A 26,242-nucleotide genomic window follows, 5' to 3' on the forward strand; every position below is an offset into this window, starting at 1 on the left:
TAAAACTTTTAACCCACCCAAATTCATCGAAAACCTCACGAGAAGACTTCTATTGACTTCTTTGCAAACAATCCTTTGGGCGCTTAACGTGGCGGTCCCGTTACTTCTCCAACAGCTGTATTCAAACACATCTGCAAAATGAAGGCGACCGTTGCCAAGTGTTCAATAAAATTTATCGCGCTCCTTTTAATTTCCATCATTAAGCTCCAACTTGTTATGCAAGTGAGATACTTGTTCGGCGTATCTGTCATGTTTAGCACACCGAAGGGAGCCCGTGTTGATGTGACATCATAAAGTGACTAAGCGGTTAATGCAATCAGAACGCTAATCGCTGCCGCAAATCTCATTCCAAACATATCATCACGCGTGAGGAAATCACTTTGAGACATTGCGAGACTCCAAATGTGCCGGACCGGGGATTAAAAAAAATACCGAGGAATTTTGTATCCGCGGATCTGCGCTCGGGTCGCTGGTGCGTCTTGATTTTCTACCCGAGTGAGGAGTGCTTTTGAAAAGGAACATGCCATTTTAGTTCGGGTTCAGCGCTTTCACACACACACGCCTCGCTCGCTTCTTACGGTCGGATCCGGCGCAGCTTAGTGCTCATGAAAAATTAACGGTGAGGAGCAGACATGAGTGCTTGGACTGTTTTGGATCAGAATCCTGTGTGGATGGATAACAAGGGTGGTACACACATTGGAGATCAGTTTAAAAAATAGATATCAGAAGTATGGAAGTAAAGAGTTCAAACAGATGGAATAAAGAAAAACATGTCCTCGTCAAAACGACACACTCAATTAGGTTCAGTCATCTGACAAATATCTTTAAGTACCACAACAAAGAATTTGCATTTAGTACCCCCCCCCCTTCCCCACCAGTGACGGGATACACAATGACGAATATCAGAAGCATGCGTTGATTCATAAGAGTAAGCCGGTGCACTAAAGTGATGACTCAACGATTCAATTGAAAATCGTTATTTGATTGTAATTTGATTGTCGTCGATAGCAACAAGCTAGTCATTTGTGACTTCGCGGCCACATGAAAAGGATTCTTCACGTGCTTTACTTTAAAAGCACAGAAGGCTCTGAAATAAGCCCGCTGACCTCATTCGGTGACTTCATGTTGCTTCGCTCAGCCCTGCCGCTTATATTTAACCACTTAGAGATACAGGAGTCCTTTTTCATAGCGAATCCTCAAAAGTGATTCAACTTTTATGTCACGGCGTAAGCAAAAAAGCTTAGCCGTGAAGAAAAAAAAAAATGAGCCCAGGAAAACCACAATGGCTGACATTGAACCATCATTTTGGTCACGCGTCCTTGAGACTTTATGTTATGACACACGACAAACATTCAGCACTTTTTTCTTGCCGTGTCTCCTTTTGATCATCTCATCTGAATATGTGTTTTCTCCAACACCCCCCCCCTGTCGGCGACGCACATCATGCTTCACGATTGAGTGATGTATGCTCGCCGTGTTCCCAGATACAAATTGGTTCCCTTGTTAATCCCAAGTCACACAACAAAACAGCACTTTAGCCTGCGTGGAATGTGTTCATTCTGTCAAAAATGCTAATGTACTTTCTTTACGCTCCGCTTTCTCACCTTACCTGATCGCAGCGCAATCACACATTTGGAGAAAAAATGCATGACCCATTTTTACTTACATGAACAAAGAGGAAAAAGATACTGTACCTGCAAAAAGTAGAAGGTAATGCGAACATAGACAATAAATCCAGCTTTGTACTTCTTTCCAAATGCCGCTTGAGAACAAATTTATGGATACTCTTCAAGTGTTTGAGAAGTGTGCAAATTCCAATTATGTGACTTTGAGGCTAGGTTATAATTTTTTTTAGATCTTAAACAGAACGTACATAGCAAATCAGGTGACGACTCATCAATCTTGCCATTGATTGGCGCTCTCTCTCTTTGTCAAATATTGCCTCGCGCCCAATCACAGACTTAATTTGCTCACAGTTGTCATCAGTGTGCTTCTCGCACGGTCGCCGTCTTTTTAAAGACTCTCCGGGGCCATGGCCGGCCCCCCTTTATTCACTCGCAAACACCGCAGCCTCGACACTAATTGCTTAACAAACAACAAGTCCTATCATTCCAACTCCCGGAACCAATTTGAAAAAATCGCGCTCTTCGCCATGGTAACCCGCTCAAACACGGGTCATAAACGCTCCGCCGTGTAATTGCATTTTAAATCACAGGCAATGTTAATACTGTCGAGAGCCGCTGACAGGCAGGAAAGAAGACAATTACTAGCTTGGATCAGACATGATGTATGGTGACTTTGCCCACTGGCGTCCACTAAGGTCTGTCTGGCCACTTGCTCTCCAAAGACACGTTTGGCTGCGGCTGGCTGCATTATTTTGGAGCCTTTTTGATGTAGGGCAGTGCCCCCACCCCAAGGGGCGGAGCCAACAGCTCAATTGTCTGGCCGTGTTTAAAAGAGAGAGAAAGAGAAAAAAGCTCTTCTGTGGTAATGTTGTGCTATTTAATGCTGTGCTATTATTGGATACTCCACAGTCTCCACTTGGCTGTTTTTGTTGTCTTGTTGCCCTCAGTCTCTTCTTGGATAATAAGTCTTTTGTCTGGAGAGTGAATATAATTGACTTTTTTTTTTTTTTAGCATTTCCTCTATCGACGGATGCTACAGAATGTTGATCTCACGCATTTTTGTGTTTGATAAATTCAAACTTATCTTTTCTAGTCTGGTCTGTTCATCATCTAGCTTTGACATTGAACCATCTGTACTGTTGACTTGGCGGCGAGCTCGTTTGATCACTTATGTTTGCAGCGCTGCATTTCAAAGGTTTCTTACATCTGCAGAATGTCAAGAACACATTTCATAATTTGCTTGTTTTATTTCTGTCTTAACCAGCCTCAAATTGTTTGCGTTGTAAGATGTTGACATTGCGATCTGCGACCATCGGAATAAAAACGACTTTGCCGTCTGTGTATGATACATAAAAATGTATACTTTGCCTCTGTGTGTCTCTCTTCTTGTCCTTGTTCTCAGAACATCACGAGTTATTGCTCGACATGAAGGTGAGACACAGAGGGAGGGGAAAAAAAAATAAGGAGCAAGTGAAAGATACGTGAGAGACAGAAACTCGAAAAGGAAAAGATTAATCTTCTGCATCGGAAACTGAGAAGTAGAAACTTCAGTATCAGCTTGTATGGAATGGAATGCATTTTAATTAGTAAATGATATTTTATTCTTGCTAATCTACTACAAAAATAATAGATTTTGTTCCTAAAAAATGATATGGGAAAATCTCCCTGAATGTTCTGAACCCCAATACTCTCACATTAGCTTTAGACAGCGAAGCACAAGTCATCAACAATTAACTAATCAGAGTTATCAATGACCCATTATTATAAATTGGTATATTTTGTGTATGTCAGTGGCAGTAAACGATCGTATGAACATTTATACATTTTATTTCCTGAGAAAATAAAAGGATGCAGATTTGGTGGAATGCCCCCTACAGGGCCCCCTGCAGGACTGGAGTGGAACAGAAATAAATATTGCTCTGTAGTTTAGAAATTCATCTCAACGTCATACATGTTTTAGTCATGTGCGTGCCAACTTGACGGTGAGGCAAGTGTTGTTTGAGTTTGTTGTGTGTTTGTAGAGCATAAATGAAGGAATATCTGCGCAGGAAGTAGCCCGTGGGCCTGGGCTGTTGTGGTAGCGGGGGTTACGGTGTGCTGACGCGTGGGCTGTTGTTCTGTGTTGATGCTTTTAGCGCAAACGCCTTTGACACCAGGGGCCAAAGAAACACGGCAACCTTCAAACGCCTTCTCGGCAATAACAATAAGCAACACAAAGCGCCAGTAACATTTGGGGCAAAAAAGGGCAAAACTTCAATACGCCTTCGCTTTTCATGCTGGCTGCAACACGTTTTTTTGGAAAGTCTGTGTTGCGGATTCAAGCATATCTACAACTCCTCAGTGCAACGGCGGGTTATGGATGTGTGTGTGATGGGGGACGGCGAGTAAACAGTCGGATGGAAACGCGCTAAACGCGAAATGATTTGTACCTGTGGGGGAAAGACAGAAATGCAATTTCCAGTACGGCGGCTGAATGTAGCCAATCAGTGCCTGCGATGTTGGGTGTAATAGCTACGGTGCCTTTGGGGGGGGCCGGGAATTTAGTGGAAAAAAAAATAAGCTTGCCGGAGATTTGCAACCTTAACTTCCAAAGACCAAATGCGAGAAGGGATGTGAGAAGCTTTACAAGAAGACAAAAAAAACCATTCCCACTTACACGTATGGTTTTGATTGACGTAGATGTCAATGACCGAGCGGTTGTCCTTACCAGAGTTCTCGTCCACACGTTCCTCCACCGTGTGCTCCTTCTGGTGAACCCACTCGCTGTTGCACTTGAAGTAGATCTGCGTGGCCGGCGTGGCTTTGCAGTACAAGTTGACTGGCTTGTTCTTGACGATGTAGGCCTCCTCGGGCTCCATCAGGAACACGGGCAGCGGCTCAGGCGGGTCCGAGGGGAAGGTTTCCGGCAACTCGCTGAGACCTATAAAGTCGTCGTCCACTAGGGGGAGAAAGGGAGAGCCAGATTAAGCTATTTGGATTTACATTCATAAGAAACTAAGTTCAGTAGGGCTAATAATCGAGCTAGCTTGCAAGCTAACAGCTAGCTAGTTTCGGTTTCACTCTCGGCTGCGCTTTTTTGTCTCGCTGGCTAACGTACACATACACACAGAAGATGTAATGACCTGAGGCTCCTGGCCCACTTTGCGCCATTCCTCTAATACTTCTGCAGTCGACAGATACGCTTCCCCGTAATTACAACTCCCTTTCATCTCTGCGTCTTGAATGGCGCACGCCGCCGCAAACGCGACACGACGCTCACTGCAGCAAACACCAAAACTGGCAAACTTCTCCTTTGAAGAGGAGACGGGGAAAGCCTATTTGTTTCCCGTTTGTCACCTGAAGAACTCGTCCGTTGTTACCGTCGATCCGGTAAGGCGTCAATAATTCAGCAGAAGACGCAGAACAAACTCTGCCGGATTTTTGGAAGGGGCCGTTTTCCAAAAGCCTTTTTTTTTTGCCGAAAGCTTTGTTTCACGCGGACCTGAGAAATATCTTCCAGAAAGAACTTTGCCTTCAGGCTGGATTCACAATGCAGGTCCAAGAAAAACCTTCAGAAAACGCGTTTCATTTTGCCACCTCAAGAACATCTAAAGTATTTTTTTTTCCCCCCGTGTCCACATGAGCTCAGATTGTTTTGAAAGGGTTTGAAATGTTTCTGTTTTTACTTGATCGTTGTCGAGGAGGACTGGAGATGGGAGGGGTGAGTTTATCAGTGCATCAGTAATTCGTCCGTGCCCTTGTGTCCTCCACCTCCCTTGTCCTGTGCGGACACGCCGGAGCCTTGATGTCTGACAGAGGTTGCCTCCTGGTTGCCTTTGCGGCGCTGAATAATCTCTCTCTCGGCCAGATATCTCCCTGTGATGTCTCTCTAATGTTATCTCTGCCTCCATACCTGCCACGGCCCCCACCCCGAGATGATTGCTGGGAAATGAAAAGACGAGAAAGGCGAGGGGGGCGGTGAGGGGGGGGGGGCGTGACCGAGGCCTTCCTCACCGGGGTGGGGGGGTCTTGTTTACCTTATCTGCGGTGAATTACATGTAACCTAAAGTAACCTATGAACATACTATAGCGGCCTTATTTACTCATTCACTCACACATTCAAGTTTTGTTTTGTTTTTTCCCCTACTCGATAAATCCACAGACGCCAACTGGGCCCTGGCTCGCTTTCGCGGTCCCCGGTCCGCCCACGTGCTCAACCAGAGCACCCAGAAAGGAGTCAACGAAACTCATTAAAGAATGCGTTCGCAGTCTTTCAGTTGCCACTGCCTTTATCTCCTCATCTCGCACTCGTTCTCTCTTTCTTTCTGGCGTCGAGCTGTGAAGCAGCAAAAATCTAAGGCGACCATGAAAGCGAGCGCACACTTGCAAAAGCAGTAAAGGCCAGACTAGCCCACGGATATTCTAATTCATCAACTTCCTCACTGAGAGAATTTTTTACATTGGACATAAATGGAAGTGCTGCTGAAAAAATACGAGAAAAAAAATCCCACTCATCATTACCTTGCTCCTTCTCTAAACCGCATCGAGCTGAAGGAGTCACGGCTGATACGGTTAAGCTAAGAAACAAGCGATCAAACGGATGCTAATGCGCATCTACTCGTCAATGAGGCATTTGAAAGTCTTTTTCCTCTTATTTGAGCCTCGTTTGTTTCATAAGTCTAATTAAAATGCAATATGGATTCTTGTATTTGTGATGATGTGGCTTGATTTTAATCTCCACGCTGCTAAATTGTCTTTACAGTGAGGCTTTAAAATTTTAATGAAACGCGCCCTCGCAGCACTTCTCTTTTTTTTTTTTCAATTCCGATTGTATTATGCTTTGTAATTATGGTGAGTTTTGCTAATACCCACCGGAAGTCATATTAGAGAATAATCTAAGAGGCAAAGGTAATATTTGCAAAAATTGATCACGTTGTCATTTCGGAAGATGGGAGTGATTAATAACACGCTGCCCTTAAACGGATTTGTCCTTCTGCCTTGTTACTGAAAGAATGGAGGTAGGAAACTGAATTAAAGCGAGCCTTGTCCACCACGTGGGAGCGAACAAGAGCTTTGGGAACTCATTTTGGCAGTGGCACAAAGTTAGCGCCTCCCCTAACAGCGGGAATGTAAAAGGAGGACATCGTGGACACGGATGAATCAAAAGCCAAAACGCTGGCACCATTACATATTAAAGCGTGCTATCGGGCAGAGGAGCTACGTATGAGGTCCGTGCGAGGAAGACGAGAGACATGCAGCACATTGAGATTTATCTTATCGTTTTAGGGATTTAAGAAACTCATATTTGAACACAATAGGTGGAGCAACACATGTAGCGTCAGCATATATTCTTTATCCTCTGCGAAGAACATCTCATATTACTGCCGCTTACTTCGAAGCTGTGTGATCTTGCTCCCAGATGGCCCTTTAAGACATCCCGTCTGCAATCACGTCATCGTCCATTATGCGCTTTTTTTAAGACCCGTAACATGTAGGCTCGAGTGCCGCTAAACAGAGCTCCTTCATTTTTCATCAAATGGGCCAATTTAAAAAAAAAAAAAAAATTAAAAGGTCTCGTCTGGGAGTGAAGAAGAAAATCGAAAGGACGGATCATTAGGTAGTACAACGGTCAGCCGTGCAGAAACATTCAAATGAGTGCATCAAAGTGCACCAGCGGAAAAGTGATTGACGGTGCGCTTTAATGAGAGCCGAGTTTCTTTTGCGTAAAATAGTCCGTTTCTATTGATGCTGTACTACTGCTATCTCTTGTATGGAATCCCATAGGATGAAGGTGGACCTAAAAGTGAGGATGTGAACACAAATGACCGAGATGATGCATAAGTGTACACACCCTCTTACAACTGCGGCCATGTTCAGAATGAAACAATCATATTCATGTCATGTTAAATAGGAGTTAGCACACATCTGGGAATATTTTAAGTGCTTCTGAATAAAGTTTTGATGTTTTAGTAGGCTTTTCCTGACATTTTTCTTATCTGGTACTAGTCAACTGAAGTTCAATGCATTGATTAGGGTGATGTAGTCAATCCATTTACATATATTTTGAACTTAATTATTAATGACAATATGAATTCCGCGTATGGCTCACAAAATATATACCGTACATGCGCTGTATTTCATAAATCGAATGTTGACTCTATTTTCCGTCTTGCTGCATACACACTGTAGGGTGAGATAGTATTTGTGGGGGTGTTTTTCACAGATCATATATATTCTATTGTGTGTGTGTGTGTGTATGTGAGTGTCTTGTGATAACAGAGTCTGAATGTCGGCGCTGTGACACCCCCGTGCCAGATAAGCTCTCCATATATCCCGCAGATTTACTGTGCCGAGGAAGACGGAGGATGAGTGGGGAGGGAGCTGCGCCGACATAAATTTGCCGTCATAGTTTTGGAGTGGAGTGGAGCGGACTCCCACATATTTGTGCTTCAGAAATTCACTTGTTTTACTGTGCTATTATTATTATTCTTGCGGGAAAATAGACATTGGTGAACCTTTGTGCTTTCTGTAATTGACAGAAGGTGCCTGGATGAAATGGAAAGTAGTTATTGGTGTCAAGGAAGTAAGTATATGTGCTGTGATATCATTTTTGGAAATCCATACAATTTTGAAAAAGGTAATGGCAATTTTTCTTCCTCCTCAATTTGCAATTTGGATTTAACAGGCAGTTATTTTGGTTCTTTACCAATGTTTTTTTTTTTTTTTTATAAATTCCCCAATATATAAAACATTTAAGGAATCACTATATGAATATTTCTAGGTGTTTTTTTTGTGCAATTCGTGGCAGGGCTCGCCCCCCCTATCCCCTGGTGAATAGTGGTGGTTTACTGTAAAAGAAAATAGAGCAACCGGCTGGGTGGTTAAGTAGACAACAGGGGGGCTTTACTAGGCAATGTTTTGATATGCGGCGATGGAGAAGAGCGCAAGGTGCTTTACAGCTGAGTGGTCAAGCAGAATAATAAACCACTCACCTGTCATGTCAAGTGAAGCGGCAGAAATCGACTGTCAATCAACTCTGACTATAAATCGGCCGGCAACACACCTCCCCATTATATTGAGTGAAGATAAATCAATGCTAACGACTTTCCGCGGGTCGATGCTTGTTAGTATTGGATTAAGTAAAGGCCCGTTCATCCTCCGCCGGCGCCGATCGATAAGCGCCGCCGTTGTCTTTGACGCCGAGCTCCACGATAAGAAGGTAAATAAGCGGCGGCTTCCTTCCACTCGGACGTCTATTTGCGGCCGACTGCGTCATATCCACATTAGCGTGTACGCACGTTATCTGCAGGGCCGCGGCTAACTCTTGGCTGCAGCGGGGCCATTTATTGATTCCTGTTAGGGGCCGGCGACCCCATCAGCCCCCGCCCCCCCCGTCCCTCCCGCTATCCTTTCAACCGCTCATATTTCCTCTCTAAGGGGAGACAAACAAGAGGACGCTCTTTTGAGTTGTCAGACAGCTAGCGGGGTAAACACAGATGCGCCACCGTAGGTCAACGAGCGATGACCCAAAATGGAGCCAAAAGTTTCGAAAAGAAAAACAAACTATTCTTCTACGAATGCAAGGATTCCGATAAACTGGACCGAGCTTAATCATAGGAGAAAGGCTTTTGCAGAATGGAAGACTCTGTTCAATTCACTAGTCCAAAAATGACTATTTAATAACTTTGTTGAACTTTGTGCACATTTCTTCATTCATTGCACACGAGAATATGCAGCGGAGCAAATCAAGCGATAATTAGGACGTCTACATAGACAAGCAATTTAAAACCACAGTTTGCTCTCTGTGACTTTTTTTTTCCAAAACTCCTCCAACTGCTCCTTGCACATCACATGTTTCCTCCGATTGCCATCCCTGACCTTCACTCCGCCCTGTCTGGCCGCATACTGGCGGCTGCCGCTCGCCAGTTTCACGCCAGGCTTTGGCCGCTGTCTGGATTTTCAAGTGGCCTCCCGTCGCCAGGGAGGAGCAAGGTCAGAGCATTGTGCCAATCTGAAAAGCCGACGCTCCGTGTTTTCAGATGCCCTCCAAGCCACAAAAGTGGCAAAGACAGCGTGGGAGTGAATAGATGTGAATATGCAATTCAATTTAAAGCAGGGCTGACGGAATTTTCAATGCACACAGATAGACTTTACAAAACAGGTGTCAGACTCAAGGCCCGGGGGGCCAGATACGGCCCGCCGCGTTATTCTATGTGGCCCGCAAAGACAAATTGCGCAAAGATTTCATGTGTCAATCAATACCAAAATGACAAATTGAATTCCCTTTTAAAAAATAGAGACATTGGATTACATTCACTTTTTAAAAAATATTTGAACAGTTTTTACCAGTCGGTGATTTCAAAACTAGTTATTCATCACTTTGTTGTGTTGCCTTTAATTGACAGTCATAATGGTGCGCCGAAAAAAACTGCTTTAAACATTCATACCATTATCGACTGAGGACTCTTCAAACTATATTTGAAGCAATGATATAGGCAGACTGTAAAATGAGCAGGACTGATGTGTTCCACAAGCCGTCATTTAAAATATCGTCTGTACAGCTGATAACGTATTTGTGATGAAGACGGTTTAACCGTGGAACATTTTCATTGGCTCCTATGGGAACAAATTGTTAGAAGTTCCATTCTTCATCCTTCGAAGCGTTTTTTAAAAATGAATGTATACAAATCTTATCAGCCGCTTACTTTTTGATCTTTTTCTGTCTGTCATATTTTCTGCTCGCTCTCCAGCAATTAGGAGCTTTCACTCTGGCGTCTTGTCGAACTCCCCTTGTTCCCGCCTGGATGAAAAGCTATTTTGGTGCGTGATTGGAGAATGATGCCGCTACTTAGCGAGTCGCTCCGTCAGTGCAAATGGAGGCACGGTGGGGTGGGGGGACAGATAGGAGAAGAGGGGGAAAAAGCTCGAGAGGAGTAGTGGCTCCCCGGGGCGCTGTAGCTGTGATGGGTGAGCTGTCAAACGGCCCATTGTCCAAATTACCCAGCAAGCACCGTGTCACCACCCGGGACTAATTTACGGTACTCTACGAGTGGAGTCGGTGGGAGAACGGAGAAGAGGATATAGGTGAAAAGGGGGGGTGGAAGCGGGGGCTTAGCTCACACCTTACACACCAGGCAACTGAATTTACGGAAAAATTGTATGTGAATGCTAAAATGCTGAATAAAAAAGAATTTTGGTACATGGTCATTTCTGGCATGGTGAGAATCATGATTTGAATGGTTACTTTGAGAAATTTTCATGAGCAAGCATTTGAACTGTTCCATTCAAAATAAATGGGAAACTATCCGGGGGGGTGGGGGGGGGATTCATGGCAGGTGTCGATACAAATAAGAAGATGCGTCAACACCGCCCACAGACTGCCATACATCCACCGAAGCTCCCGAGACCGTCACGCGTCAACCTCAACCCGCAGCTGACTGCGAGGTCGCGGAGGAGGAGGAGACGTGTCACACTCTCTAAACGCCTCGCCGTGCTCCGCTGTACTTTGATGCGATGACTGTACTCTGGTTAATTGGCTCGGAACAGCGGGCATCCGGTTTCTGGCACCACGCAAAGGGCGAATGGAAAAAAAAATCACCCCAATTTAAAGCACCATGTCATTATTTTGATAATAAACCGTCTGGTACTATGGAGAATGACAGCATCGTCACATTTGAGTAATTTAAATCAATTTTAGGCAGTTGAGGATATTGAATCAATTAGTTACGATATTAAATACAATATTTTGTGTTAGCGTTAGCCTCTGCGCTATAAATAGGTTTTTGTACAAATAATCTTTCACGACTTATCACCAACTTCTTTTAAATTGTCCAAGGTATGGTAAATTATAAACCAAATCAACAATTTTAAACATTTACTTGGATGACAAAGTTTACACAAAGTGATTTTTGAAAACTTTAACAGTCATTTTGCCCGAATCCATCCACAAGTAAGAGGTGATTAGTCAAGTAATTTGATTTACCCGAAATTACTAATTCATTTTCTGGGTCAAATGACAACACGAGGCCTGATAATTTGCTGAGTGAAAACCGTAGCGGGACTGCTGCTATTTCTCCCTTCATTGTGGCTGGTGCCAAATCCTTTCTGACACCCTGCTCCACCCACTCCACCCTCAACACTCATCCTGCTTTTCCTTTGCTTGCATGACCTCATGTACTTATTTGCCTGCCTTTCCTCCCCGTGCATTAACCGTGTCACGCTTGCCAAAGGCTCAGTCGTCAGCTTCTATTTGGTGACATATTAATCATTGCATAATAATATATACCCCGTGTTAAGCGCACACACAAATCGTAATGTTCACACGAGGCAGCCAGGCTAGAGCTGACGAATGGCTGACACCCACAATTAAAAATCCAAATGACAACCATTCATTCTTTCAACATTTGGAACAGATTAATCACATTTCCATTCATTTCAGTGGGAAACATCTCCTTTGCAAAATTTTCAAATTGAGGGGAAAATAAATGAAATTTGTAACCCGAGGTTTCACTGGGCCCATATGTCTGCTGGATAGGACGCTTTCGTGCAAAAATTGAGCACAGCGCTTCATGCGACGGACATGAAGCCGGAAGTGTGTCGCCATGTGGAAGCCCACAAAGTAACCCGACATGCTCCCAGGGATGGATTTACACTGCATGCTTCAAATGACACAATTGCAATTTTTTGCTCCCAAGCGCTACAATCGGGATGAGCGGCATGGTAAACAGATGAAAAAAAACAATAATAATAAATCCAAGACATATTGCAAAACTGTCCATTAGACTAATAAAATTAGAAAAAAATAATAATTGACAGACTTTGTGATGCAACATGCCAAAAAGCCACGTGCCAACTTACGACCGTCTGTGTTTATGTGAGTGAGTACGGGCTCTAATATATTCAAACATGCGTGTGTGGCTTATACAGTGCGTGTGGCTCTTCATGGGTGATGGTTGAATTCATGTGACAAGGCAGATGTAATGTAGATTCATAAATCCTGACCTCAACATCAGTAGATAGGGAGAGAAGGTGATATATGAAAGGCCGCGCACGCACAGACATACGAATGAGGAACCCTAATGGCGTTGATAATAAAAACAAGACTCCAGCCGCAATAGTGCCTAATAGACATGACTGTATATCTGGCCCTCAGGCTTCGGATGCACACACACACACACACACACACACACACACGGGTTCTATATCCACAAATCACCAAAGTCTATCCGCTTTTCCTTTCACTTCATTACATCGCTTGGAGCTCCAGTGCAGGAAGTGAGACGGTAACGCCGCTAACGTCTCGACAGTGTTGCGTAAGCTAGCCCCTGTTGTACAACACGCTAATTCTCAACTCGCAACCAAAGCGTAACCCCGCAGAAAGCTTTGACCAGCTGATTTGTATCGCCGCTGCCAAGAGTCTCCGCAGACGGCTGCGGGGGGGAGAAAAAAAAAAATACAGCTGATCGCTTGATATCACATGAGACGGCCCTTTAAATGCTCCGCTAAGCCCGTAATAACTGTTTTGCAGGTTTAATTGCAACCACGCAGGCCCCGGGTGCAGCCTCTAATCAACATTTTTCCCTCCTCTCCTTCCCATAAATTATAATAGCATTTACAGCTTCGCTTGATGTCATATTTATAAGGGGCTTGGGCTTGAATTCAACATTTTGTTTACTTTTGTAGGAAGTTGCACCCCAGAATACATTAGTGGACATTGAGATGAATAAAAATGCCAATAAAATATGTTCCAGCCTGTTTCTGAATGAAAACTAGCACACTATAAATGGTAATTAGAAAGTAGCAGTAATAACATAATTAAATCAAGCGTGAAAAATGAAAGAGTTTGTGCATTATGATCATAACTAAAAAGTTCATCCAAAAGCTGGACTAATATTAGACTTTTTTTATACACAGGATAATACATTTACGCCTGTGAAGTTTGTCAGATTGTCTGTCAGTATGTGTTGCTGCACCGTCGTTATTAAAATATCTAAGTACCGCAATATCAACGCTAGTGTTCTTAGCCGAGCTATGGCTTTTACTGTGTGTGTTAGCTAACAGACTTTCAAAAGTTTGCTTGAATACATACACCAAAAGCCTTCAAGCCACACCTTGCAGAGAAAAATACATCAGTTGTATCACAAACAGACTATCATGTTCTCATTGGCACTCTCATAGAGTAAACTGGCGATCGATGGCATTTGTGGAAAACTTCTGTTGAGGCTACTGCTGGCTAATACCAACACTCTCTAGCAGAAGGCTGCGCGAGCACGCCACAATGGCTGACGAGTGTGCAATCATTCTTTTGGTACGATACAGTTCTTACCAAATTGGATATCGGAGATGGAAAAGGGTGAAAATACATCACACCTGTTAATGCATGTGTTAGAGACACTTGGGTAGTAGGGAACCATGTGTGTGTGTGCAAGGGCGTGACTGCATTAGGGAATCACACACCCAGCTCCACTCACCAGGGGACCACTGTCAGCCTGTGATTTCGCCCGTGTCCCTCCGAGCCAGTGAAATAGGTCAACCACGTATAATGGCGGGGCAACGAGGAGCAAGTATGGCACCCCCCCTCCCCCATCTACCACCACCTCTTCTATCCCCACCCCTCTTGCTCAAGATCAGCCAGCCGCTGAAAGCAAGCGAGGTAACCCCCCCCGACCTTCCGCCCCCGTGGATGCAAAGGAAGCAGCCACAACATGTCCACCTCGCAGCCACAACAACCATTTACGGAGGCACGCTTGAGTGGAGCTCGGTTGGCTGGCTCGTGGGATTTTAACACTCATCGCTTGCCGATTTCCATGTTAATAAACAACGCAAAACATCATGCGCGGGCTAACTAATAGCATCGGTTAAGGAGTTAATATTTGAACACAAGTGGTGGAGCAACACATGCGGACAGGTAGAGCGCACACATCAAAACCAGAAAGCAGGTAAGCTGTGACGTTAGCAATGCGAGGGCTACTCGAGGTCAACTTCTGTCGATATATAGCAGCGCCTGAGATCGATTAAAAAAAAACACCAAAAAAAAAAAACAGACGAGTGTCGTTATGTATTTCTTATCCCAAATTCACAATATTAATAAGAACACCATGGTTAAACTGTAACCATTTGTAAATATTCACATCAGTGATTTTTCACAGCAGGCTAAACTGAAGCTTCGACATCCCATAATAACTGTGATGGAACGAAATAATGAAGCCAGCAGCCGTCTGCAGGGATTAACAAGGCTCCTGCTTCTTGTTAATAGGCAAAGGGAGAGTTTGTCTTGTAAACAACTGATTTTAATGCGTCTTAAGAATCAAATCGATAGGTGGCTTCCCCAAGTCGACGCAAATGCAGTTATTGATCGGCGAGGGAGTCGGGGTCCCAAATCAGACGCTCGTCTATTGTGTATATTTTCAAACAGGCTTACATGTATGCACAAACAGCCACGTAGGCTCATAAATAAGCTTATTGGCCATTTTATGAAATGCAATCCAATGCAATAGCACGTGATTAATCATGTTGCTGGGTCAATTGGTCTCGCTGCATGCTTTATGAACCAAATATCCCAATAAATAATTCTTACAATTAAAATCAACTTCCAAATGTGAGAAATGAACAGCGAAATCTCTCAGAGGGAAAAGATTGATGTTTTTTTAAGAAAAAATAAACTATAATATTTTACTTCTAAAACAAAATAGCAAATAGCAGTATTTTTTTTAAAGAGGATAAAGAATATATACCAGTGAGCATTGTTAAATTTTCTGTCTGCAGTTGCTCTACTGTTAACGTTCAGATACAAGAAGAATTAATTAATTAAGAATTGTGTTTTATGTATCAAATTTATCAACAGATCAAATGAGCTGGCTGATTAATCGGTCGGGCCCTAGCCACAATATTAATAATATGTGACTGCGAATATTATTTTAATATGGTCACTCAATTTTGCAGATAGTCACTAATTACAGGACGGACTGGAATTTTCCCTGGGAATAAAGCTTTTTACATAAAATGTGGAAAAAGTGAAACGCTGTGAATAGGCACTATATTATTAAGTACTTTCCCTGACGGACGCGCCAACAAAAACAAGCAACGCCCTTTTGTGTTTCTTTTTTTTGGGGGGGGGACCTCATGTTACCACCCCTCTGCCGTCTCCCGCGGCTTTGACCTTTTCTCTCCGGTGGAACAGGACACTACACGTCTCATGCATTAATGATCTGCGGTAAGGGTGAGGGCATCGCTCTGTCTTCCAGCCCGTCCGCTAGATGACCCACTTCCAAGGACGGAGCCCCCCGTCGCCGATATAAGCCGAGCCGTAGCAACATTATACCACCCGTGCGGGTTGGGCGATGCAAATAACTTTGCCTCGTACGAGACGGAAAAAGATAGATGGACAGATAGCGTGGCAGTCTAATAAGTGGAAGGCTGCCTCTTCTCATCTCTACAGTTAGCGTTTCTATGACTTTCCCTAGTGCTAGATCTGGAAACCACTAAAAAAAAAAAAAAAAAGCGGAAAAATGGAGATGACAGCGGCTGGACACAAAGCAAGTGAAGCCAATTATCTGGCTCATATTGAAGCTTGCGCAGATACAGCCAAAGCAGAAATGGAGCTGCTACATATTTAAGAACATTCAAAGACATCAAATGCGACTTATCTCGTCTGGCTCATTGTTTACCATAAGAGCAACAATCTTTTTTTTTTATGAAACCTTGGCATGTTTGTATGGTGACCTCCAGTCACCTTCAATCTATTGAAGTAATTATGTCTCATTTATTGCAATTTTGTGTTTTTCATATTATATTCACATCTTTCATATATTGACTTTGTCAAAAAATTAAAAAAGCCAATTCAGTATGATTTCTGTTTTCATATTAGGCTATATGTTAGTTAATACGTTAAGTTGATAAGTTAAGTTGAACGTGAGAGAATATCTCGGAAGAAACCCAAGTGCCACATTACATTTTAGTGCCTTACTTTATGTACGATTTCCTACAAAATGGCGCCAGGATGGCATTGCAGTGATATTGAGCGTTCGCTTTCGAATGGTAGACAATGTTACAAACGTAATCCAAAACTTGATATTGTAATCACTTTTGTTTTTTCTTTTACTTGTTTATTGTCTTATTCTTCCCAGCATTCTATCCATTCTGACAGACACACAGATTTCCATCTGCGGGGATGAAAAGATCTCAGGCGTGCGCCTCTCGGCCGCCTCGTTCCCAAATATTTGACTTTGCCTGTGATCCGCAACCCTCGCAGGCTTCTGTCGGGCTTTTCCGCACCGCTGAACTCTGTTTCCAAAGCAGGTGTTGAAAACAAAACAAGCCAATGAGTAATTCAAAAACAGAATCAAATAGAGAGGCTTGCTTCTTGAATTCTTATGATTAAAAATAATTTTAAAAAAATCAGCTCTTCTGCCGAATTTACCAATGACAAAATAATATAGCTGTTAATATTGTCATCACTTTTTATTATCATTGATATTATCATTGTGACTAATATTACCATTATTATTGCTAGAAATATAAATAATAAATAAATACAATAATAATATTATAATTATAAGCATTCTTATCATTATATATTTTGTTACTTAATGGGGGCGTGAGGACTTGTGTTTTGGAAATTCCATTTTAATCACTTTTGAAACGCGTGTCGTGGCTCATCAAATTAGGTCACAAATAATCCCGGAACATGAAAGGTTTCTACTTGACACTGCAGAGAAAGAAGCGCTACCAGTGGCATTTACTGTCACTTCAGATTAGTCACTAATTACTTGAAAGCATGACAACAAAGCAACCTTGTTGCAATTAAGCTTCAAGCAAAAGAGGATACTATACGATATATAGTAGGACCAATGCCGTGCCGGAGCCGTAGAAACGCAAAGTGGTTCGCAAATGCGAAACAATCCAAGCGAATCCAGACATTTGTTTCTAAATACATTCTAACATTTGAAGATGTAAACGCTATCGAGACAGAAAAACAGCATTGAGAGTCAGTTCGAGCATCTACTAGAATATAGCTGAGCCATATTGTGGCTTTTGGCACTAAACCTGCCTAGCACGCACCATGTGGCGTCAACATTGCATATTAAAGGCAATATACCTCAAGAGCAGCCCTCCAAGTTTCATATCAGCGTTGCCATCCCCACTGGATCCATTAGCTTTTATAGGCCTGTACATTAGCTGGCGTCTGCTGCCATCCGCCTCGACAAAACGCCTACACACTCGTGTGCAAAGTAACACATCGCCGGCGTACACGGCACACAACCTATGTGCCTCACGAGCAGCCTTGTTTCGCAAAAAAAGAGATAATTGAAGCGCCTAATGATGACGGAAGCATTTTTTACTCACTTCCGATCAATGTCATTAAAGGCCCGATCATCGACATACTGAATAGGAATCACACACATACACACAAAATGATCTAACATCTCCGCTTCGGCGGCACGCAGACAACAGCTGCTGCTGAAGACCTAGACAGTGGTATTAAAGGTCGTGACCTTTGTAAGAGTCTTCAAGCCTCAGCACACACGTTGATGAGGTCAGTTCAGGAAGCATTTTCAATCGCACGTCTCACTCTGCACCTCGGAGCTCTCTCTCTTTTTTTTTTTTTTTTTTTTTTTTTGCAACAGGCTGGAGCAGATGTTCTTCCCACACCTCCCACATAGCGCTGAGCTCCTCCTCACGGCCATGTATTTTAAATATGATAACAATATGCTGAGGAAACATCAATAGCGGTGTGGTTTCCTCCCTCCGAAACAAGGGGAGCATTTATGAGCAAAATAGATGTGACAATTAGTCATATTTCAAGTCCTCTTGCTCCATTAGAGGAAAAGTTGCTGCTGCCTGCTGTGTGAGCACAAAAGCTTGGCAGAAATACACTTTTACATCATCCCTATCATCACGATACGCTTTTACACAGGTCGAAATTCCCTTTAATGATATTTGAGTGCCTTTATCGTATTTTTTTTTTCCACTGTGCATTGGTGCCTTGAGCTCCTTCTGCTGTGCACGACATGGCCACAGGGGGCAGTATAATACAGGATAATAATACAAGAAGCAAAGAAGAGTTTCACAACGACTGGAAGTGACTCCGTTTGCCAAAGTAAGATAGTAGAAAAACAAAGAATACGTGCCTGCGACTACATGTTACTTAAAGTATTCTTATATAGAATGCTATTTTTGTTCAGAGTTGTAAGAAAAGTCGCAAAACGTGTCAATCAGTCAAAGCGCACGAGTTGCACAATCTCGGAACAAAGGGCGCAAAGAATGCGGGCCGCCGCCCAGCCGTCAGTCACGCTGCATTAGAAGACGGCTCGGGTCAGCGCTGGTAGTCAGAGGTTAAAGCCATTACGAGCGAACCGACTCAACTTGCTCACCTCTGACCCTTATTTCGCAAACACGCGCTCGCTCGTTGCGTGGCGGGCGGCGGCTCTCGGGCTGCGGCAGGTGTTTTAATCTCTCGTGCGAAAATGCTCGACTATAATTTAATCGAGAGTCGGCAACTGCACGGCTGTACCTAATGCCGTGTCCGTTGTCTCTATTCTAATAGCATGGCCATCAAATGAGCCAGCCTTCTTGCTGTTCTTTTATTTTTGATGAGGGAGGGGACCAAGGGGTCCAACCTCACTGCACTCTCAGCCTTGTTTTAATATTTCATGGCAGACTTGCAGTTATACCCACAGAATGCACGCGTGCACACACACACACACACACATAGAAGCTAGTCACTGCTGAGAGGAGGTGTCCCTAGCAAATGCTAATTGAACTAGTCCACGGGTCAGCGAGCCTTTCTGTTTTCCCTCCTCCAGCTGATCCATTTTGGCGGGCCAGGGAGCGAAGCCACCACAGGACGTTTTTGCTTCTGGTTGCGCCGCGAGAAAAGTTCTGAGGCCCGAACCGGAAAATGGAGAATTTGTTTATGAACCAGCGGGGATCTGTCTGTTTATGTGAACCTCTTAACTGCTATTGCCTCACTCGCACTGGAGTAACATGTCAGCAACTCGTAATGCAATGATGGTGGAGGAAATTAATGTACAACTCGGCTTTTTGTAGACATAAAAAGCAGGATTACAGAGAATTTCGCATTGAATCATTTTCAGCACAATGTAAAACAGTGTACTGCTATCTTGTGGTCGACAGTGAAATTACACCCAAAATGAACAGACCACAAAAATAAGGTTATACGGTAATTGTACCCCCAAAAAATAATCTGCAAACTAACATGACCTCAAACCTGGAACCTGCGATGCTGTATTTATAAAAATATTGAAAAAAAATCCATGTATAAATAATTTGTGTTCTTACTGTGCAGACAAAAGGTTAAAACAAGTTTCTGAATACACTTACCTTTGTTTGCGACGGAAGCATCAGGAAAATATGAAGAGCGTGGGAGAGATAGAGAGAAAAGAAAAATCAAATTAGCAAGTGAGCACAAATCAACCACACACATGAAAACATAGCATTGAGTTGCGGTATCTTTTTTTTTTTTTTTTTGTGCGTGTGTGCACAAAATTCATGACAAGTAAAGGAAAAGAGGGAGGGGGGACAAACACTGTTCCCTTTCAGAAGACCCCGGGAGGAACATATGTTTCCGGGAGCACCACCAAATATGTTTTCAGAGCAGCCCAAATGCTTTTAATTAGCCCCGGCTCTATTTGTTTTCATTTGCGTGATTTATCCCCTTTCATTTGGCAGCTTGCTAACATGTCCCAGACCAGGGAGGCCAACATTGCCTGGGGGTAAAAGGATACGTATGGCCGGACCTTGAAAGGACTGCAGCAAACTTGCGGCTTTTATTGGAGGGAGGGGGGGGGAGGCCACCTGTCGTGCGGATATACTCCGGGAATACCAACGGACGCGCTTGAGCGGGGATATTGCGTATGATCCTTTGGGTAAACACATTTCCTTTGATGCAAAAGCCTCAGGGGAGCGAGAGGTATGAGGGAGATGAAGGTGGGATGTAGCCGAAAGACCTAAAGATGGCTTATTAGATATTTGGACAAGCGTTTCTGGACTACATAAAGCTCCTTTAGCCTGAGGGGAAGATGAGAGCGGCTTGATGGTTTTTTCGGGCTCTGTTGTACGCTTGTATGGCCAGCATCTGCCTTGATGAAGAAAATCAATCATCAGCTAACATCTGCATTATCTACAGCAGCGCTTCTCAAACCGGAGGCTGCGGACATTCCGCAAGCCGTATCTTGGAACTAAAACACAAACCGGTGTATTGGGCTTGGCTTATTTACCACATCGCCTGTTCGGGATCCCCGGACCGAAAAACATTTAGACTCTACAAGCCATAACCCCTCAAAACAGACAAGTAAACGTTTGACCTGGATCCTTGACACGGTTGCCTCAAGCATTTAAAGCAACGACGCAAATAAACGGACGGCAAGGTGAAACACGTTAAACACCAGAAGGCCTGAAAAGAAAAACAACGCAGCTCTGTTCAGCTTTTGATGGATGGATATCATTATTTTTCTTTGTCTGCGAACCGGATCTATCTTTACTCAAACGTCTTTACTCCGGCGGCTGATCAAGCCCGGGGGGGCGGGGCGTCTCGGTACATCAATACGAGGTTAACCAGCAGTGTTAAGATTTAAAAGGAGATGTAAGTGGTCTCCATTAGAATGTTGTAGCCCAAAGGCTTTGAGGGGGGGGGGGGCTGATGAAGGCCAAGTGCAAAGGGACAGGAGATGAGGTGCCCCCGAGACATGACATGGAGCCGGCGCGGGAGAAAATGAAGCCAGAGGGTGACGAGACGAGGGCGGATCGGCCGCAGAATGAAAGCGTCTGCTATTTACCTCCCAGCCTGGAGACACGGGGCAGGAAATGAGAGCGCACAAAGGGTCTACGCTACAGTAGCTTCACAGTCTGCAGGGTCTAATCAAAAACCAAAGGAAGTGCCGTTAAGACTCATGAGCTGATCCAATCATGAAGCAAGAATTTCTAACATCGTCTTTCTGTATGAGCTCCCTGAAGAAAAAAAAAAATAAAAAATGCTGACAGCTGGTTGTGACTGGCCAGACTGTTGGAAGGCTTAAATATGCCAAGGAGCATATTTTAGCGCATACCTATGCTAATGGACCTGTCAGGAGTTGATCTCGGATCGTCAAACTTCAACAGATAAAATCACCTTTGCTGTCACCTTTGGTGTCTTCAAACTAACTCCGAGTTGATATGAAAGTGTTTATCAACTTCAGATAAGGAGTTTAGAGCAATTTATAGAAAGGCTTTGATCAGCTCCATACTGACCCCAGGTGGCTAAGGCGCACACGAGTCGTACAATGTCCATTTGACTGAAACAAAATTTCGACCCATATTCATTGCTGTATGCTTAAAAAAAAAAACATCATCAAAAAGTATTTTCATGATCAAAAATGCATTACTGCAATTTGTGCAGGTTTTGATTTTGGAACGATTAATGGCATTTCCATTCATTTCAATGGGGAAAGGTGATTTAAGCTCTGAGGTCACAAAGCAAATGAAACAAGACGCCATTGCACTCTAATGACTAACGCAATGTTAGTTTTTCCCCAATTACAATCTAACAACCTTTTCATTCACCCATTCAGCATTTTTAATTCAATTTTCTCATGATGAGCAACCCCTGGCCTGCACTGCTTGGCAACGCAATAAGTGGAGGTCTCAACCCAGCACTTTAATAAATGTGTTAATTCCAATGCGCGGCGGGCGGAGACAATGCCAACGTGGGAGATGACTTCCCCACTATTCATTTCCGCCGTCTGTCTCGCGGTAGAAGCGGGAGACGGGCCACGGGGGGGAAATGAAGACCATGCATCACGCTGAGGCACCCCAGCGAGTCTGACGTGGCTTTCGGTCCGGCTCGAGTCTAGGAAGACACGCTTACTTAAAGACTTACTTTAAGAATATAGACTAGGATATTAGAATAACATTTACTAAAGATTGATTTCACAAGCTGATTTGACCTGAACTTCCAAGGCAATTATGCTAGTGGATTCGACGTACAGTGTGTGTGTGTGTGTGTGTGTGTGTGTGTGTGTGTGTGTGTGTGTGTGTGTGTGTGTGTGTGTGTGTGTGTGTGTGTGTGTGTGTGTGTGTGTGTGTGTGTGTGTGTGTGTGTGTGTGTGCGTCCGACATCTCCATGGAGATCGCGCTTCCATTCAACCTGAATGTTTCTATTATTAAGCGGCTCTATCTAATTAAATCGCCGATGATTACAAACAACAAAGACGAAAGGGGACGTGCAACTTCCTGAAAGCTGTTGCCGTGGCGGTTAGATGAGCTCGTTAGCGTTGCCCGCGACCACCCTGATGACAACACGAGAATCGCGTGGCACTTTTTCCCGCACCGGCAAATCAGATTTGGGATCATAGACGACAATGTTTTTCTACGATTATACTCCACACGCGGGGGAGGTCAAAGGTTACCTCACTGACATCTGGGAGACTTCAGCAAAGTCTGTCATTCCTGACCGGCGTCTACTATAAACACAGAGCGCCGTAATCTTCCCTCCTCTTGCCACATAAACACACACACAACACACAAAAGCTTCAGGTTCCGGGCCGTCGATAAGACTAAACACCGGCCCGGGTTTGTGTCACTGAGTTCAGCTGCCTTTTAATGGCTTTTTCAAAACCAGACTGAAAGCTTTTCTCTTGACTCTCGCTCCTTGGTTTGTTTAAACAAGTTAATTAGCGTGTGCTTGATCTAATGGGAGGCCGGTGCCTCTGCGGGCTCTGTCGCAGATCACAGCGTCGCTCAAAAACGCACTAAGCTCATCTCAACAGACTTGACTAAACATGTTAACAAAAGGAGCAGACCATCCAGACGGTTTACTCTTAAGAGTTCCAGCCGTTGTCTACGGTATGAGGATTAGTTACCGTTGCAAAAGCATCAACGCAAGAATAGCGTATACAAAAGACGTGCTCAAGAGAATGGCAGACTCAGCACTGCTGTAAACTTAAAAGCAGATTTCAACCAGCCATGTATAGATGCATTACATCTCGATAGAGTTGTGAACAAATCTCCAGAGTTAGAGAGGGGGAAACTGGAGAATAAATAATGCACTCTTTCTGGGGTGAGTTTCAAGCAACATGAGTATCACTCATACAGGCAGCAGGAAAAGAATTTTGCCAGTAGCTGGAGGCTTTTGGCAAAATATTTTTTGAACAAAACGTAAGGACGTAAACGTGGAGACAAATGATCCGCATTGGAAGAAAATACGCTTGCTCTTTCCTGGTGTTTATGATAATAATACAGGATGTATTGCCATAACACTTTAGTACTGACTACCAGGGCATTGGAGAACTTTGTTTTTCTTTTTTTTTAAGAACTTCTGAATGACTTTGACAATTGACTTATCTATCGCCGATTAGTTTGTGAAATCAAGTTCGACGGCAACGCTGCTTGCTTGGAAAGAATTGGTGAATTATTGATTAGAGAGGACAGATCAATTTTTAAAAATTGAAGTTTGATTGGCAAAACGAGTCATGAAAACGACAACCCTCACTAAAGCGGTAATATGAAACATTAAAACAGCATCCAGTCAGTCCATTACCATTTAAGAGATTTGGTGGAATCAAAAGATTTTTTATTTTTTTTCTATTTCCTTGATTCTGCCATTTATTTATTTGAACGCAGACGTTGGGCGAAGTTATGACTCAAATGGAGCGATGAAGAGATAAAACGGATTTACAAAAAGAGAGGTATGTCTCGAGGTCGGGTCTCTGGAGTGATGAAGCTACGTGAAGTGAGACCGGCTGACATCCTTCTTCAAAGCAGAAGCCGGTGAAATCGGGATGTGGATTGCCGGGAAGAAGATGTCAAGTGTGAGTGTTGATGGGAGGGGTTGCCGGTTATTGATTAAGCGAGTAAAGAGGAGGCCTCGGAAGACAGCCTGGCGAAGGCCAGGGAATAGGTGGAGGTAAAAAGTCGGAAGTACAACAAGGACGAAAAAACAACAATACTGTTGTTATTTATTAGCTAGCGCTACTCAGCGGAACACAACGACGCGGTACTTTCCTATCGGCCAACGCTTTACCGGCCATCTTACGTCGGGCCGCATTATGATTACAAGCGTTTCTCCGGCTTGAGTTTATCTCTAAGACCCGAGCGCCGAGGGATTGCCTATCAGTCTTCTTTAATGACCGAGATTAATGTTAAGTAGCATTATGGTAATGGAGGCACTAGGCCTATTCCACTTTATTAAATAAAGCTGCTGGAAAATGAATGCGATTATGAATTCTGCTGTTGTTAATGGAGCGTGGCAGGGAACAGTGTTGACTTTTCTTCTCCGATACGATGATCGGGGGTTATATTTCACGCACGTACACATGAGCATACACGTGAGTCCCCGGAGTTGCATCTAATGTATAATCTGTTATCACAGCATGGGCTTTTAATAAGTTTGCCTCGCGTGCTGAAATACACAGCGAGAGATAAAGTAAGGACGCGCTCACAACGTTCCCTTTTAAATTGAACAGTAACACAATAACATTGTCAACTGATCACGTTGCTTTCCAGAAAGAAATAAGAAAAAATAGAAAGGCGTGTAACAATAAATTTGTATATACGTATATATATTTTTTTATATTATTTTTTATTTTATTTTTACTTGTATATACATATCTATATTTTTTTTAGCTTAGAAAAATTGCACATTCTGTCGGTGCCAAGGGTCAACCCGATCAGTCGATTGTTGCCTTGCTTGAAAATCGATTAATCGTGTTTTAATATCTTCAAATCTGACAATTTACAGACGATTTTTGACGATAACACAGGAGTAGCGGAACGTCCGGTCCAACGAAGCAACAATATTCATATACCCGTGCAGGTCCCAGATTATAAAAATAAGACTATGGTAGAAGAGGCTGGCGCTAGGCTTTGCTAGCTTCAGCTATTCCGAGCTACCGACATCATTGCGAGGACCTGGTGGATTATTAAAGACAAACAAGAAGAAGCGCTTGGCAAACTTGTGGCATGGGAGGGCCAAGCTCCCGAAAGCGCATCTCGGAATATATTATCTTCTCTCCTGGGATGATCTCATGGTTGCTCTACGACCCTCAAGCTGCCTCCCCCCCCCCCCCCCCCTTCCTTTACCTCTTCCCTTCGCAGTGTCAGACAACCGAGCACTTAACCTCAACAGGCCTTCTCTTACTTACTCAGTCTGCCCTCCATGCGGCATCACATCAAATCAGTTGCTACGTAGCCTGCGGTATAAATAATGAATCAGAGAACAGGGTGGTGGGTAAGCATTAGGGTCGCTGCTGGTACACACGTGAGGATTTTTCAAATCTGTCAAAATCGCGACTAAAATAGCTCCAATATGTTTACGTGTATACTCGGCCGTAATTCTCAGTCCGAAGCAACTGTGTTGTTTTTTTTTTTTTTCCGAGTGCCGAAAAAAAAGGAAGGCATCGCTCTCAGCCCCGGTGTCACTTTCAGTTTACCTTCCCCCTGCTGGGAATCCTGAACCAATTATTTGGACTACAGTACACACTTCTCCTCGCCGCAAGAAAACAACGACACCAAATACCACGTCTTCGGGGGATCCTTCCAAAAGAGAAAAAGAAACACATCTCTGGATCTTTGACAACATTCCGTGGGAGGATAAACCGAGTGGCAAATACCTCCCGACCCGTTAATTGAATACGCGGAGATAA

General features: G+C 43.6%; 1 protein-coding gene across 9 annotated transcripts in view; it reads right to left on the reverse strand.

Moving 5' to 3' along the window:
- The window catches only part of unc5cb (unc-5 netrin receptor Cb), a 124,979-nt gene that overhangs the window by 24,475 nt on the left and 74,262 nt on the right, over positions 1-26,242 (reverse strand). For all 9 annotated transcript variants that reach the window (XM_085926477.1, XM_085926478.1, XM_085926479.1 and 6 more), the window contains one exon: positions 4,333-4,563. In XM_085926477.1, coding sequence (XP_085782603.1) covers positions 4,333-4,563 — 231 coding nt within the window. The remainder of the gene's footprint in view (positions 1-4,332; positions 4,564-26,242) is intronic.

Source organism: Syngnathus leptorhynchus, chromosome 12 (assembly GCF_054491065.1).
Source record: "Syngnathus leptorhynchus isolate UIUO chromosome 12, UIUO_Slep, whole genome shotgun sequence".
Taxonomy (NCBI): Eukaryota; Metazoa; Chordata; class Actinopteri; order Syngnathiformes; family Syngnathidae; genus Syngnathus; species Syngnathus leptorhynchus.